Below are 18,145 nucleotides of genomic sequence, written 5' to 3' on the forward strand. Positions count from 1 at the left end.
ACATTTTAAAAGGCCACATTTGATGCGAGTTACAGGAGGGATTTTTAAGAGGAGGCCCTTAGCCTTCTATAAAACTGCTACACCCTATTCCATCTATTAGAATAGTATATAAAGTAAATCACAGTTATTTCACAACCAAACATTAATCAGTTTCTACTTCAGATATTTAACTTAGTTTGGGAAAGTGTACTTATTCAAAATTTTTCTAGAGTAAGAAACTAGATGCTATAAAACTTTACAAGAGAGAAAACAGTCAAGATTAATTCTTAATCTTGGAGTCATTTTGTAAAATTATAAACTCCTTCCCTTGGAAGAATTTGATTTCTCTATGTTGTTATCACCGATTACAATCTACATACCTGTGTGGCTACGGATATGAACTCTCAGTGTACCACTGCTGGCAAATTTCTGGCCACAATAGGGGCAGATTTTCTCCTTTTCTCCTGTATGTGTCTAAACGGAAAGGAATAATAAAGGTTGAGAACAAATATAAAGAATGAGGTTAAAATGATTAAGTGTCTCTGACAACAGTAAATCCTTTTTTTCCCAGGATTATGTTCCTTTAAAATGATTTAATATCACAATGAGATTTTAAACAATTTATCATGGTTATTCCCACTGGTTCAAAAAAACCTCTCAGAATCATGCGTTAGTGTTAATTTGAAAATAACTTTGCAGTTTACATTTTAAGCCTTTATGGAGCCCCCATCTAAAAATGATTAAGTTATACAAAACCAGTGTATGTTAACAAAACCACATAATCAAAATGGGGCTACAGCTGCCCTTGACTGCTGCCAAGAAACACTTCCTTAGAAGCATTTTTCACATTCTTTGTGTGTATTTAATGCTTGAGGACAGAATTAATCTCAGTAAAGTAATCTGTTACTTGCATTATGTTTGTCAGACTGGATTGATTTTACTGCAAAGCAAAAAGGAATATAAATCTGATTTGATCTTTAAAATCAGCAGGTGTTAACTGAACAGTCAATTTGAAAGATCACTGCTGCCTTCAATACCTTTAACCTGGGCATAAAACCACCACACAAGAAAAGGCGAATGAGTATCATCAAAGCCAGTTTCAATACAATGTTAGAGAGTTCAAAGAAAAAAAAGAGTGACCTCTCCCAAAAAAGGAGGCAGGTGAAGTGTTTTCAACTTGTCTCACAATCTCTTCAGGCGACCAGTGTTTCTACCAACATCAAAATAGGTCATTCCAATAAATGAGGAGGCAGAGCTACTTCTCAAGTCCCATTGGTTTTCAAACTTAGGAGAAGGGAAAAGGACGAGAAGGAGGCAATTACTTCAGATACCTGCACACTCTCTCAGACCCTTTTTAGAACTGTTAACTTCAGTGGTAACCTAAATATGAATAAAAGCATACAGTGGGTCATCTGGGCTACCACCACCGTCACAAAACAGAACTTCCAGGACCTGTAGTTTGCCTGTGTTTTTACGCAAATTGCTAGCAAGTATTGTTACTGGAATTGCCATGAGCTAATGCAGAAAGAACAGGAAAGGTTTTTTAAAAATGATGTGTCCCCAGAAAGGAAAGACAGGCCAGCTGGGATAGAGAAAAAAGGGTGGGGTAACTGTGTCAGAACCCGACAACCTCGAGGAACCACTAACTTAGCAAAACATTCTCATCTTCCATATTAAATCAATTGTTAACTTTAATATAATTGGTTTATAACCTTATTGGTTGATATTTAATTTATAAATTTTCATTTTTGAATTATAATCTATATTTGGATATACACTATCATATTTGTAATTTTTAAAAGAGTTATAAATGAAATATCTTAGTCAACTTCAGTGTCCTTTAGATTTTTTTCCCTTGAAAAAGATTTATATTACATTCAAGTTTGAGGAATACAGTCTAATCAACAGCCACACTAGCCAATGATACTGTCTACAACAAACATCTCCTGGATTCTTCATTTGGCAGCACTTAACTTGCCATTTTCATTACAAGTTCTTACACAAAACAGTTATACATTCTTTACACCTCAGCAAGAGCTGTTACTCCCATGGTCCACATTATGGTTCAATTTAAAGGAAATGGTGTAACATTTTAACATATAACAGACCTGTGTTCTTCTCACTCCCTGACAGAAGGGAAATAATATGGTAATTCTTCCCTGATTAATATAAGGTTGTTTAGGAATTGTATACATCTATTATTACAACATGGGATTATTCCAAACAGGAAACTACCAAGTTATTTGTAATATCTTTATAAAATCCACAGGATTTCTTTTGCTGCTACATAAGTATTTCATTGTTCACCTACTTATACTCAGTTACTTATAGTACTTCAGTAATGTAAGTTTCAAACTAAAGGACATTACGGCAATATTAATTAAAATAATGAAAGTGTTCTTTTTGGCTTAATTCAAAAATATATATTATTATTAGGTACAGAATTTGATTGGCTGGTATTAAAAGATATTGAAAGTATAACACTAAAAAATCTTAAATATGGTAAGAAAGCATGGAAACATCACTATGAGAATATTGGATAAATGTATGAGACAAAAGTGAACAATGCACTGCAAAATATATTCTATGATAATCTGTTATTGCAGACAAACAACTATATCTTTCTTAAAAATTCACTATACTTTCCCTCATTGATTAAAACACAACAAAAGTCTATTAAATTCATGAAAAAGTAATCCAATCAAAGAAAGTTGAAAGATTATTCTATTTAGAGCTTTGAAAGGAGAAGACAGTATCATTATTAATCAGCATTAAAGATACAAGAAAAGAAAGTTACTCAGTTCAGTCCTTTTGAAACAGCTGTATTAAGGACAGGTACCAAAATAAAAGTCATAACAACACAGGAGCCACTTCACATTCACTAGACAGGACACGCTGAGCAGCAGAGAACTACCACACTTCATAGTCATTTCTGAAGTCAGCATTAAAACTTTCAACAGCATTAGTTATAATATGAATTTTGCTATTTAAAAAATATACTTAAAATGTATTTAATCAACAAGTAAAAATAACCTGTTGATTTGCTGGAGGTAATTAGCATAACACAAATAAGATAATCTCCAAATCACCATCAGTATGAACATCATTTTATTAGAGTTGAGCAAATACTTATCAAGTCCCTGTTCTGTACCAGGAATTTCCCTAGGTCCTAGGGATGCAAGATAAAGAAGGACCACTCTAATCCTAGAAGAAGTCAGTCTAATAACTTGTCAATAGATAGCTGAACTAGCTTTGAAAAATAAAACTATTACAGCTCTACTCAATATCTTTAAAAAAGGAACCTACGTTAATCCAAAAATGTATGAAGTCGAAAAGCTCCCATTCATCGAGTACACTGTATGACCCATCTATCGGCATAGTTTAGGACTGTGTAGCGTCCATACCTAAATCTAGGTTTGCTTTCATATGACAAATATATTCTCTTCTGATAAAATGAAGAAAACAGACATTTGCTAAAGAGCTAGTATCAATCATGGGTTTCTTATTTGTCATTTTGAGTAAATATGTTGATAAATTCATATAAAATTGATTATCACATGATAATTAACATACACGCCTGTATGGTTAAAATACGCAATCCATTCAAACTCACGGAAGGCTTCTACTTACTTTCTTATGACTTCTAAGCACTGAAGGTGTAACAAATGCCTTATTACACAGCTCACATCTGTACTTCTTGTGTCTTTCATGAACCACCTGGACATGAACATTTAAGGTGTCCTTCCTTTTAAAGGTAGCATCACAGTGATGACACTTGAAAGTCCTCTCACCTTAGAAATGAAAAAGTCAAGTAAGAGAAACACAGACACAACAGCAGGGTGCTGTTAACTCCCCCTCATATGTACCAGATTTACTGCTGTTTTCTCCAAAAACTCAGCTTCACAGCCTAACAATTTATCATAACCATAAAAGGTCATTTTTCCAACAATTGTTCAGTTCCATATTTGCTAATTCCCTGTGTGAATCAGGTGTGGGGAGGGAGAGTCCTTTAACCTTCATAGATTCTCAGTGCCTTTAACTGGAAAATGTGGGGATTGAATTAGCTAATTTTCTAAAGGTTCTATGAATTTTCTTTAAAAGTATGTATTTCTAAGACAGGGGCTTGAGTTTGACAAAAGGTCTCTGTTCTGCAGAGTGAGTTGCCTTTGGGGCCCCTCCTGAACTCCCCTCACCCCACCATTCTCCCTCTGGCCTTCAGGGGCAGAGGCAGAACTGGCTCACAGGCAGTAAACTGGAGGGAAGCCTCCAAAGGCAGACGTCAGAGCAGATCCTTCACCCCGGGACAGGAGAGGGCTACAACTCCACTATCTCAGGAACTTGGTCTGGAGGCCCCCTAATGCAGTCCTTGGTCTGCTGTGAAATGGCTAGGGAAGGGCTTCAACTTCCATGCTCTCAGACTGTTTGGGGGCTGCCTCTCAAAGAGGCAGCTGGATTGGGGCAGGGGGACCCAGAGTGGCAACTACCCTTTTCTACCCTAGAGCCCCTCAAAGGGCCCCCCAAGCCCTAGGGCTGGGGTCTAGGACTCTACCCTAGAGTCCAGCCGGGGGCGGGGGGGTGCCTCTGTCACCTGGCCCCTGGCAGTGCCCTCAGGCCCTTTTTCTTTCCCGAGCAGGGGACACGTGGTGGGACACAGCGACTTCCGAATGCATCCCAGACAGGGTACCTGGGAGGGTTTTCACCTTCCCATCAAATAGCCTAGGCTTGCAGGAAAGCAACTCCAGAAGCTATGTTTAGGGAGTTTATGGGACTTTTTAAACTTTCATACCATGCTATGACTAAAGTCCATTTTAAGTACATTTTAAGTGATCAGTGTACACAATTAGAAGAGAGTGAATCTCCCAGAAAGATATAAAACATATGTAACCTGTATAAAGACAGACTAGTATTTGCATATATTTTCCCTTTTTAGAGAACAATTATAATAGCACAGATTCAAAAATTATATTCACTATGAGACAAAATATGCAGGTAACTTTCTACATCTAAATAAGAGATTACCTCAATTTCAACCAAGCTCTTCTACCTTCCCTCCATTTAACTAACATAAATTTAGAAATGTGAAGATACTATTATTTCGTCACACCAAATTTAAGGAAGGAATGACAAGAAGAAGGAAAACAAAAAGGAAAAGGCAAATTACCCTCCCTTCGTCTTTTCAAACAGAAGTATGGCTCTTTAAATTCTCTTAAAGTCTCTAAGGAAGCTGTTGAGTTGCTGAAATTCGATACTTGAAACCAAGTCACACCAAACCATGCATGAACTGTATAGACTCTGAGAGCTGTGTTTATATGTTGCCTTTGTGCTTTTTTGTTGCAGGGTGTTATTGTTGTCACCTAGTTTGTCTTCATATATCTTTCTAGATTTATTTAAAATTTTATTGATATTTGTATAAAATGTATAACCAGTGAGAGTAAAAGGACAAGTGACACAAAATTGTAAATGTTAATAATACCAAATCTATTCAGGCACTGGAAAAAAATACTCCACGATTGCTCCTATCAAACTATTTCCATTAAATTATTAAGTGAATCAAAGTACTGGTTCATGTACAAAAATCTTATTCAAGCTATACCAAGGAAGTCCATACCTTTCTTCTTTCATATTTTAATTCCAGATTTTTTTGTTTTAAGTTTATCAGAACTTTAAAATTCTGATACGAGATTTTATCAGATTTCTTTACCTTAAATTTATCAGGATTTGTCCCTATCTTAAAACCAAGAAGCTAGCTAGTAACCTGCTTTTTGGTTTTCAGTGTATTAGGAAATAACAATAATTTCCAAAATAATTATGACAACTTATTTTTCATATTTGGAGCCACAGTGCTGATGTAAGTTTCTAAAACAATCCTCATGTTTTGAAGTTAAATGGGTTTTAACTTTCCTATTGTATAAGACAAGATCTAGTCTTTTGTCCTCTCTATTTTGGCCATTTTCTTAATCAAATGACAGTGAAATTGGATGGAAATTCCTGCTGTTACATGACATATTTTATTCCTTAAATGCATAGCTTTTCTTTATAAGGAAAATGGAAAGTGGTGCTAACAACTTCTCCAGAGCTGTAAGGTGAATACAGAATGACATGAGATCTCAGCACCGTCTTTCCTATAGGAAAAGACGCATTTCATCACAATCATTACCACTCAATAAATATAAAAACTTTAGTATCTTTATTATTTTGCATTTTAGGTACTTTGACTTGACCAGAGAAAATTTCTTCCAAGATACTATCTTATCTGTACAATCAATTGTCAAGATTGTTTTGCTTTCCTCAGAAATTAAGCATTAGAAACTACATGTTAGAGGATGTTCTACTGATTAAACAACTCAAATTAGAAGAAATGTATTACTTATGCTATACCATTTTTATTTAACTTTAGATACAATAAAGTAGTAAATCTCTGGTTACTTCAACATCTGAACACAGAACCCACTTCAAAACTCTGTTTAGCAATAACAATTTCTTCTCTGAATAAAGTGACATGGCTAAAAACTGTGGTATTCTAAAATCAGCTCTCGGTGTAACTGCTAGACAGACTTCACAGTATGTATGTGAATAACTTAATTCCCCCCTACCCCCACCAAAAATTCCCTTGCCAAAAGAAGTAAGAAATCAGAGGCAGTGGAGTAGGCAGGAAAAACACCGGACTAACAGGCTTGGATGCTACCCCAGTGCTGTGCAACCCTGAGTATGTCACTGTGCTTCTCTGAGTCTCAATTTTCTCAATCCCCCTCCAATGAAGAGGTTAAATTAGATGTTTACTCTGATCCTTTCCAATTTTAAAAGCCTGTGAGCTAATAAAATCATGCCAGATATCTGCATGTTTTAAAGAGTCAGGCATGTTTCCTTAATCATTACATTTAAAAGGGAACAAAAACGTCTGTTTCAGAACAAATTTCAAAGACACTTTACTGAACATGTTTTTATACACAGCTTTAAATAGTGGGAAAAAATGATATAAAATAAAATGTCTCATAAAATGATTGATCTTACTGTGGGAAAATAAATCAAGGATAAAGGATGAAAACGTGAAAGGCAGTTATCAGTCCTTTTTAAGTTTAAAAGCAGATTGCATAATTACTTATAGGTCCGCTTCTGTGACGCCTACATTCTCAAAGGTTATAAGAACAAAATATGATATAATTCCTTTGGTCCTCAACTGCCTGGATTGCGACTTACTGTTATGTATGAGCAGGTGTCTCTGCAAAGAAAATGGGGTCCGGAACAAAGCTTTACATTCCTCACATTGGAAAGGCCTCTCTTCAGAGTGGGTCTGCAGAGGAAAGAAACAGTGAGTCAGGACTCTCTAGAATCAACTAGTCATTACAATAATTGGAGCCTGGATTCATGATGGGGACCAGGAAGGACAGGAAGGTGGACAATATCCTGTTCCTCTGGTGACATTCTTCCCCCATAAATTTAACTGGAAACACAGATAGGCTATGTTCATGGGAGAAAAACGACTGTATTTTTAACTTCTCACATTAATTAATTATAAACTTGATAAACAGTAAAGGAAACTGCTCCTATAATCTCAAATGCTAATCTCAATACACATTGAGATTTCTCAGAATCTACTTTGCAGAGTGAAATGATATGTAATTTCTCTAAAGACTAAACCTCCTTTATCAATGGACAGACTTTATGCCGGTACAACATCTTCAACACAGACAAAGGAAACTGTATAAGGGAGGCTGTTTCCACCCTTTTCCCTCAACTTCACTGACTAACTTCAAATAATTTTCAGTCCTAGGTGCTGCTTTTCCCCTAAATTAAACTAGAACATTTACTCATGTTATAATTAACACCAGGTATCATTAATTAAATATTTATTTTGGATCAAATGTTATGCTAAACACTTTACATGAATTATTTCACTTAATTCTAATAGCAATTTGATAAATAAAATACCATTAGTGTCTCCATTTTATAGATGAGAAAACTAAGGCTCAAAAAGTTTCAGTAACTTGCCAAATGTCAAGCAGCATAGATGTAGGAAGCACTATCAATCACATGACAGACAAAAATATGTGTAAACAAGAAACAACAGAAATCCACCTGCTAGATCTAAAAATCAAAAACAAAAACAAAAAACAACAGTAAAAACAGCTTACTCACTTCACCTGTTTTCCATTACACATCAGTATTAACCCATTTGGCACAAATCAGTAAATAAAATTCTATTCTACCACGGATGGCGAGATAACAATGCTCATAAATGCTAATATGTAAAAAACTGAACTGTGTTCTCTTATTAAAATAAAGCAAATCATATAATTGATGCGTTATGTTATGATACCTGTGGTATAAAAATAAAGGGAATTATTTAAAGAAAAGTCACTTTATTCACAGCATACAGATTTATACATTTTCTTAGTCTAATGGACACTATAAATATTAAAGATATAAATATTACCTATTAACATAATGTTAGTGAGAAAGGGATTATCATGACTGTTTTCGACTGTGAAAAATATAGAAAAAGGATGGGAGGAACAAATATTTAAAACTCAGGATAAACTACAGATATTCAAATGTGCTATTAGAGATATTAAAATGATAAGTGGGAATAAACATATCAACAAACTAGAACAAAGAGTAGGTTTCTTTCATTACCAAAGATATATGAACATTTACTATAGGAAAATATGGCATTTCAAATTGGTGTAAGAACAGTGGACTGTTTAGTAAATGGTTGTGAGGCAACTGTATAGATATTCAGGAAAAATTAAGTTGTGTCTATTCCCCACCCATTACAAGAGATAAATCCCATTTCAATTCAGCTATATTTTTTTTAATGTGAAGAATAAGACACTAAATATACAAGAAAATATGAGTAAATATTTAAATAATTTTTGAGTAGGAAAAGGCTTTCTAAGCATGGCAGAAAACCGGGTACTCAGATGAGAGAATTAAATTTAAAACTGCAAGGCAAAAATATTCGGTGACACAGAAAATATTTGCAACATAAACCAAAAGTTTAAAACTACTAATATAAAGAGTTATAGCAAATTAATAATATAAAAATTCCCCCAAAAGGGCAAAAGAACTCTCCTCCAAATAGCACTCTTAAAATATCATTGATTATTTATTTTGTGCCAAGTCTATGATATGCACTTCAGGCCGCTACATGCCAGTCCTATTTTATATTCTGGGGATATAGTTCTGGGGAAAAAAAGGCAAATGTGTCTGCTATTGTGGAGCTCTTACACTAGCAGAGAGAGAGGAACAATCAACAAATGATAAAATATCAGATACATGCTACAGAGAAAAATAAAGCAGGGAAAGAGGACAGCAAATGTTTCAGAGAATGGGGTAGCAATTTTAAACAGGTGTTCAAGGAAATTCTGGCTGAGAAGGTGACAGTTGAGAGAAGATCTGATTGCACTGGGGGAACAGGGGCAGGTTTCCCTCTGGGTGATCTAGGCAGGAAACTCCACGGAGGCCAGTGTGATATGAACTAAGTGGAAGCGGCACAGAGATGGGAGAAGGTGGAGAAACGGGAGAAGCAAATCATGTAGGGCTTGGCTGGCCATTGCAGGAGTTTTGTCTTTTACTGAGAGAAATATAAAATCTCCCTAATGGGTTTTAAGCAGATAAGAGGCATGATTCAGTTGGCATTTAACAGGAAGCTAAGGTGGCTGTGTTGAGAACAGGATGTAGGGAGACAAGGGAAAGCAGAGAAACTAGAGAAGTAATAGCAATAAACCAAGCAAGAGGTGATTAAGACCTATACCAGGGTGGTAGCCACTCATGTGAAGAAAAGTCAGAGGCTTCTGGGTCTATTATGAAAGTGAAGAGGTTTTGCAGAGAGAGCTGGGTATGAAGCATAAGACACAGAAAGAAGGAAGCAAGCGTGCCTCCAAAACTGTGACCTGAGCAATGGTAGGATGGATCAGCCATTAACTAATATGTGAAAGAGCAAGCAAGCAAGAAACAAGTCTGGGTAAAAGATAAGGGATTCGATTTTGGACAAGTTCAGATGACTATTAAGAGATGTCAACAGGCAGTTGAATATTTCAAGTCTGGATTACTGGCTATAAAACTTGGGGATGTCAGATTATGTACAGTATTAATACTTCAAGCCATGAATGCAATTAAAGAATGAAAAATTTAAAACAAAATACTATCTATGGTCTATCAGACTGGCAGAAGTGAAGAAAATAGATATCATTCTGTGTTGTCTGAAGGGTAAGAACATGCAATCTCACATCTGGTAATTGGGAATGTAAATTTTCTGAGAAGCAGTGTGGCTCTATTTACCAAAATGATAACTGTACACAGACCTCTTGACTAACCAATTCCCTTTATAGAAATGTATCAGACTGATTTTTGCACCTTTTTTTTTTTTTTTTTTTTTCTTGGCAGCGCCGCACGGCATGTGGGATCTTAGTTCCCCGACCAGGGACTGAACCATGCCCTTGGCAGTGAGAGCATGGAGTCCTAACCATTGGACTGCCAGGGAATTCCCTTGCACAATATTTTTTAAAAAGTAAAGAATTTTTTTTTAAATTCCCATTGACAGTTATAAACCTAGTTAACTAAATTCTAGTGACTATTAAATATATTTTTTCTTTGATATGGAAAAGTCTCCGTAACATATTTTGAGTGTCAAAAGCCGAATGCAAAGCATTATATAGTAGAATACCATTTATGGCACATTCATACTCACATAGAACAGGGTCTAGGAAGATGTTCTACAAAACACTGAGGAGGGTTTTCGCAGTAAAGTGGACAGTGGTATTTGACAGAGTTTTTGCTTTGTTCTCTAGAATTTTCTTTGATGTTTTAATTTTCTACAATTAGTAGATAATATCATTATAAAAAGAAAGAAACTCTTTTATTTTTAGAGTATCCAAATTGGAACACAGGGTTGCTTTAATCTTCCAAAAATATATTCCACCCTAACCCATTCTTTCTCTTTTTCCAAATCTAGGACAAAACAACCTCTGGATATGATTTAGTTGCTTGATGATTAAAGAACTTGGGACAGCATAATGCCTTAGACCTATGTTAACCAAACCAAAGCCACAACTTCTAGATACTGACCTGAAGTCAGTAGCACGTTTCAAGCAGTAAGCTGTTAGTACATAGCCAGGTGAACAAATACTTTGTCAAAAAGATTCCAACACCCAACACCACGGAGCTGTAATTGCATGACTTGTGAAAGTCTCAGCATTCAATCTCATTTAAGTAAGGTGGCAGTGAAATACCTGCAAGTTGTGGATAGAGGACTTCTGTCTCCAAGATATATTTTACAAATACCAAATAAAATTAACCCTCTTAAAAGGTGTCTTATCCTTCAATTTTTCATCTCTACAGGGTTCCAAACTTTCCACTGACTTATTCATCACATTATCCTTGAGCTCCAGAACACCCTCCTTTTAAATGCCAAGCACTGAGACACCAATATCTGCTGATGTAACAAATGAACTAGTCCACGAACTAGCACTATGAAATATATCATTTTATGCACCATGTCTGATTATTGTTGCAGATGTAGAAAATACATAAGAAAATGTGTTGCACTACCTGTAACACCTAGTAAAATGTCTCAAGAATTCTTCAGAAAGTTTACAACATAATTTTTATACAACAGTTAACAAATTATCACACTTCTAGCCAACCAAACCAAATACTAATTTCATGAGAGCAGATTTGCATTTTCATCAGGCCGATTCACAATTAAAAATAACTTTGACTATCAGTAATATATACAGCTCCACAGTTAGCAATATTGCTTGGAATGACATTTCTTCTTTCAGTCATGTGCAAAACAAGAAAACTATGACAAAGAAATAAGGGGAAATAAGTAGAGATAAAATAAAATTGGAAAAAATATTCCAGAGATACATGTGCTAGAACTATTCTTTAAAAAAATCTCATTATTGAAGTCTGTATAAAAGTATATTACTGTCCCACAGGGTCACATAATAAACCTAAGGCTTTATAAAATGTGTGTCATCTGGCTGTTTACAAGGTCTGTGGATTAAATTTTTACTGTCAGACTTACAACTGGCTTCCTGAAAAGGACTCCTCCTCACAAAAATGAACAGAAACTGGAGAAATACCAAAGCAATCAGTTTCTTTAAGCTCAGTACAGAAAAAGGTAGCTCATTCTACACAGAGAAGTTAAGATGGAGTATAGCCTTGAGTAGCCAGCCCAACCTTTCCATTGCTTGAAAGCCACAACTCATTAGTACAAAACCATAACCTCAAGGGGCCAACTATTGAAGTCCCCGCAGCCCTAAGGACACTCCTCCTCCATATCTGTAGGAGACTGGTTTCAGGACCTCAGAGAATACCAAAATCCAAGGATGCTCAGCTAGTGGGAACATACTATAAAGCACACGAGGCTCAGTTCAGTGCTCTGTGACGACCTGGATGGGGGGATGGGGTGGAGTGGGAGGGAGGTCCAGGAGGGAGGGGATATGTGTGTACATACAGCTGATTTACTTCATTATACAACAGAAACTAATACACCACTGTAAAGCAATTATACTCCAAAAACAAAAAAATGGCATAGTATTTGCATATAACCTATGCACATCCTCTCGTATATTTTAAATCATCTCTAGATTACTTATAATACCTAATACAATGTAAATGGTTGCCAGTGCACAGCAAATTCAAGTTCTGCTGTTTGGAACTTTCTGGAATTTTTCTTCCAAATACTTTTCATTCGCGGTTGGTTGAGTGTGTGGACGTAGAACCCGCAGACACAAAGAGCCAACTGTAATACCCTGATCAAGGCAAAGGGGATTTGCTAAGAGAAGAAATAATCATAGGCTTTCAGATGAAGTCTTCCTTGGAAGGCAGCTCAGGGGGCTTTCCCCTCTACTATACTGCTGAGAGACGGTATCTCATATTTGTAACCAGGGATGCCTGTAGCAAACATTGCTTTCAACACATGACTCTTCAGGCTAGCTGATCTGACCATTCATTTAGAAGTTCTGCCTCTGCATGGCCACTACTTACTACAGCTAGTCTACAACCACACAGAACAAGTTTATTCTCGCTTCCAAATGCAGCTCTCTGAATATCTGGAGACAGTAACCATGTCCCTTCACAAACTGTCCAGATAACAGACACCTGTAGCTTCACTACTGAAGATAAAGTTTTCAGATCATCACAATAATGTGAAGCAGAATTTTCTGCCTAAAAGTAGGCCTCCTAATTTTTATAAGTCATATGTAACACATCATAGCAGCTATACTAGCTCCTTTAGTGGATAATTTGTTTGCTAGGCAAGATGGCTAAATAAATTGGTAATCTTGCATTGAACTTTATGTGCCATCCAAAGAGAAACGAGTGCAGATTCCTAAACTACAAACAGACAAGCAAACAACAATGGATCAATTCCAGTCCTATCCAAAAATTACTCTAAAAATTAATACCAGTCCTTCAACAGGAAACAGTTTTCTTATAGTATAAATCCCTAGAAATTAACAGATAATAGGAAATAGGATGAGAATAGGATTCCAAATATTTGGAATAGATAGATAGAAAGTAAAATGTCTGTGTGTGTATGTGTGTGTGTATTTAAACCACCACCCAATTATCTAAGTGTCAACATGGCCAGAGGACATATTCTCAATTGAAACCCTTATAAAAACTAAACAAATCTATTTTCAACATAATACAGATGCAAACAAAGTCAAAAGATCAGAGTTTGATTCTAAACTGATTCTAGTTTCTAATTTTAAATATAAAACACCCAATATGGGATATTGGGTTCAAAGCTTATTTTTTACTGAAAATACTGCACGTCAGCATATTTTAATTATAACATACAATTCTCATTTGTACAGTTCTAGTTTTCATTGGTTCAGATTTGTGGCATTTTCTAGTTTGATACAAATTGTTATAGAAGAGAGAAGAGTGTCTCTTTTTAAAAAACGTAATAATTTTCCATTTATTTTAACTTAGCTTCCAAATTTATACTACCTATTCCCTAAGACTGTCAACATCATTTAAAATTCATTACCCTGTCTACTGAGGGTTCACATAAGTACACTTCCTGCCCTCATGCTAAATCTCCCCCATTTGCTATGCTCTATGAGTCACAGTTTATTTTTAAAGTTTTTTTGTCTTCTCTGGGTGTAACAAACCATCACCAAGTCTTCTGGCTATGGCTAACCTGAGTTTTTTTTTTTTTTTTTTTCCCCAATTCTCTTTCACTTAGTCTTCTTCTAATAGATCCTTTGGGCTGAGAAACAAGTCAACCAAACTTGGTAGAATTTCAGGTAGAATAGAAATGAAAGGGACAAGGGAAGGATCTCCATGTTATACTAAATAACATGTTTTAATACATGAAAAAAATAAGAAATATACTGATAATGGAGAATTAATTTAATGATAATAGAGGAAAATGAACTGTTTTTATTTCCTGCTTTTTCTATCCTGAACATTTCTGAACCAAACCATTCAGAAGAGCAAGGGTATATTTGAAGAATTTTTGTGAAGAGCTGCTTTTTAATATATGACACTGATTTCCAGGAAGATAAAAAGGAAGCAGTGATAAGACATCTGCCTATTAACATTAATCTTCCCAAAACACCATGTAAACGAATTTTGAAAAAGGAAAACTACAAAGGAGCCCTTGTCCAACAGATATTAAAAGACATTATAAATCGCAACTATTAAAACAGTCTGATATTGCAAGGGAATACAGATTAAATGGAACAGAATGGGGTCCAAAAATAGATTTATACGAGAGGCGTTCAACAATGTGATAGCAGTGGTATGAATCAATATTTCAATCCATACCTAAAAATAAATTATTGATGGATTAAAATACCAGTTAAAAAAGAAACAGATATAACTTTTAAAAGCATTGACGAGTATTTGCATAATCTTGGAATAAGAAAGTTTTCTAAATAAGACTTAAAGCTCAGAAGCTATAAATACTCAGAAGCCATAAAACTCATAATCCATGTCATACTTGAAAACATAAAAATGTAAAACTTCTTTATTCAAAAGATGCAAGTTGATAGATGGGGACAAATATTAGAAGCAAAAACAGCAAAGTATTGATATTCATAATATCTATAGAGCTCCTAGAAATCAATAAGAAAACAGCTAAATAGGCCAGTAGAAAAAGAACAAAGAGTACCTACAAGCATTTCTCAGAAGAAAAATGGAAAAAAAAACATAAAAAGAATAGAATTTCACCCACCATTGCTAAAATGCAATGAAACATCACTTTTCACTTCTCAGACTGAAAAAAAAAAAAGGCTGATAACATAGATGTTTGTGATGGCACAGGTAAAGGAGTACTTTCATCACTACTAAGTGAAAATAAGAGCTTTTTCAGAAGGCAGTTGGGCAGGAGCAATCAAAATTTAAAGTAAACTTAATATCTGACCCATAAATTCCATACCTAAGATCTATTTGCATAAATACTCTTGGCAAAGTTACAGAGTTTTATGTAAAAGGATGTTCACTGAAGTATCAAAATAGTAATGGTCATAAAATATGAGTAGCTTTATATGAACCTACCTGAAATGCTCTCCAAGTCATAATGTCAAGGCAAAGAAGTCAGTTCCTGAATGGCATCTGTGTCATAAAACCATTTACATTTAAATATACTTTTCTCCCAGACGGGGAGCTGAGACCTTGTGTTTTTCTCCAAGCTCCACCCAGAAAGAACATCCGCTTGCACAGAAACATCAGTGTGGCACGTGGAAGTTCCTGACGATTTACTAGGGTGACGAAGGAGGTGCTCTGTACTTACAGCATTTGAAAACGCCCCATCCAACCTAACACTCGGGAGTCTCTTCTCACACTCTCTTCTCCATTCCGACGGTCACCCTTCCCACCTTCTGCCCCCCACCTTCCCAGCTCTGCCACCCAACCACCTCCAGCTCGCACCTTCCCATTTCTAATCTTCCCTATTCCAACCCGTTACAGTGACTTAAAGTATGTCAACGGCATTACGCTGAGGATAAAAACTGAATTTTACTCAGACTACAAAATATCCTCCAGTTACTACGATCACCTGCCTTTGAATATGGTAGTAGATGTGGTAATAATGAACAAATAATTTGTACAACAACGTGTACAGTTTTTTAATATATTTGGGAAAGCCCAGAGGCGATTCACTGGGAAGGGGCCTGGAAACGTGGTAGGCACAAGGGAAGGTGGCTGGTGCCGGGGGTTCTAACCTAACCTGCATCACTGACTACCCATGCATTCATGTATGATTTTAGGGATTTGTTTTCATAAGCTGTCTACTACAAAGGAAAAAAAAGGAAAACAAAATTAACTAAAAAATAAAGAACCTTTCCCTTTGCGGTTTTAAGAAGGCTACTGGTGTGCACTTGATCAGGCGGGTCAAGTAAAGGGAGCTCAACCCCTGGGTTGGGCTGGGCTGGTAAAGAGCAAAGAACAAAGGCAATATTCTGGAGGTAAGAGTCAGTCTGAAGCTTTAAGGCGAAGGCAAGAGTCAGAGGCTAGAGATCTGGAAGGCAAGGCCCTGTGCCCACAGGAACCGGGGTGAAGAAAGCTCTGAAGAGCAACACCAAGGCATAGTCTTTAGTTGATGGCTCTTCAATCATAATCTGGGGGCTGGGGGAGTGGAGGAAGTAGAAGCAAGCTGGGAGGCAGGTTCCTCTATTAAAGTTCCTCAGGGGACAAAGGGCCATCACTGATTTGGGAGTAAGTGAGCTACATGTGAAATAACTACCTCAGAGCCAGGAAAGGGTTCAGAAAATTAGAACAGTGCCGTGTCTTCAAATGAAAGGTTTAAAGAGTTCTTAGATATCTCGGGCTGATAAACCCAGTGCAGAAGGAATACAACAATGATTTTTCAGTGTATCACTAGATCACTAATATGCTCATAAAGTCAAGAAAGAGAGGGCTCAGAAAGGGAAAAATGCTGCAATACATATTGCAAATATAGATTTAGAGAAATCACTCCTCGTATTATAGCTACCATTTAACTAAGAACATTAAGTCTTATTTATTTGGGATAATTTTTTCATGAATTTTTATTCATTCAGAAAATGTCTGCCACGTTCAAAGCACAATGTGGTCAACAGGTGCCATGAATTAAAGTACAGCATCTATCTTCAAAGGTTATTGTCTAGTACGAGAAATAAGGGGCTTAACGTTAGAAACTGTATGATGTCATGCCATCATCCACCTAAAAAAATAATTTAAACAGAGTAAGCAATTTGCCATTAACTAAGTGAGCTTCAGAGAAACATCTGTATCTGTTACTTTCCTCTGTCAAGTTCAATTCCTACATGCATGTCCCTCTTAGTGTGAGCAGCTCATCCTTGTGAATGTGCTTCTAGAACACAAAAACAGGCAATTCTGGACATATACCACCTTAAATGAACCACCCACTACTTCACCTACAACCCACCTGAAGAAGAGAAATCTGATGCAAAGTTGAAGGAAAAAGTGGTTGTGATGGAATTATTCAGCCACTGGTTTTCAATCTACAACTTGGCACCTTCCTTAGAGATTGCCAAAGATTTTTTTTATTACGTAAAATTTATGCCATATTTTATGGTTTTGGAACCTAATCCCTGATTTCTTTATAGAGAGACCTGTCCTTTCCTTTAAGGTCTAATAAAATCTCACCTGCACAAAGTCTGACCTGCAGTGTCTTTCAAACTGTTTGATCATGACCAAAAAGATAATTTTCATATCAAAATCTAACACATACACACAGACACGCACACACGTGTATTATTTCATTAAATGACCCTTACTCTCATTTTCTCTATTGTATTTTTTATTCTATTCTATTCTATTCTATTCTGTTCTGTTCTATTCTATTCTATTCATGACCCAGTAAATTATTTCAAGACCCACAAAGTGGTCATGGCCCAGAATTTGGAAATCACTGGATGAGGTGTTAGTAGAGGACACCCAATGGAATTATTTTAGGAGAGGTTATGACCAGAGTTCCTCATCAGCTTCTAATGTTCATTCCTTGAAGGTTATGTAAAGGTCAGGAAAAAAGGTCTCTTATCTGAATAGACACAGCTCTTTCCCCCAGGAGCTTGTTTATGACTTAATCAGGACAAAACCTCTCAGTACTCATTCCCATCATCAAGCAAGTAGTGCCAGCTCCAGGATCCAAGATGGCTCAGTCCATCTAGACACCACACCCATCACAGGAGGAGGACAGCAC

General features: G+C 36.1%; 1 protein-coding gene and 1 long non-coding RNA gene across 3 annotated transcripts in view; one reads left to right on the plus strand and one right to left on the minus strand.

Annotated features, from left to right (window-relative positions):
- Positions 1–18,145, plus strand: part of LOC309627634 — a 1,075,643-nt gene that overhangs the window by 848,833 nt on the left and 208,665 nt on the right. The window lies entirely within an intron of this gene.
- The window catches only part of PRDM5 (PR/SET domain 5), a 226,103-nt gene that overhangs the window by 97,390 nt on the left and 110,568 nt on the right, over positions 1–18,145 (minus strand). For both annotated transcript variants that reach the window (XM_082389642.1, XM_082389643.1), the window contains exons 11-13: positions 7,177–7,270; positions 3,610–3,770; positions 360–453 (exon numbers count right to left, since the gene is read on the minus strand). In XM_082389642.1, the coding sequence (XP_082245768.1) occupies positions 360–453; positions 3,610–3,770; positions 7,177–7,270 (349 nt within the window). The remainder of the gene's footprint in view (positions 1–359; positions 454–3,609; positions 3,771–7,176; positions 7,271–18,145) is intronic.

Source organism: Balaenoptera borealis, assembly GCF_965194805.1.
Source record: "Balaenoptera borealis genome assembly, chromosome: 4".
Lineage (NCBI taxonomy): Eukaryota > Metazoa > Chordata > Mammalia > Artiodactyla > Balaenopteridae > Balaenoptera > Balaenoptera borealis.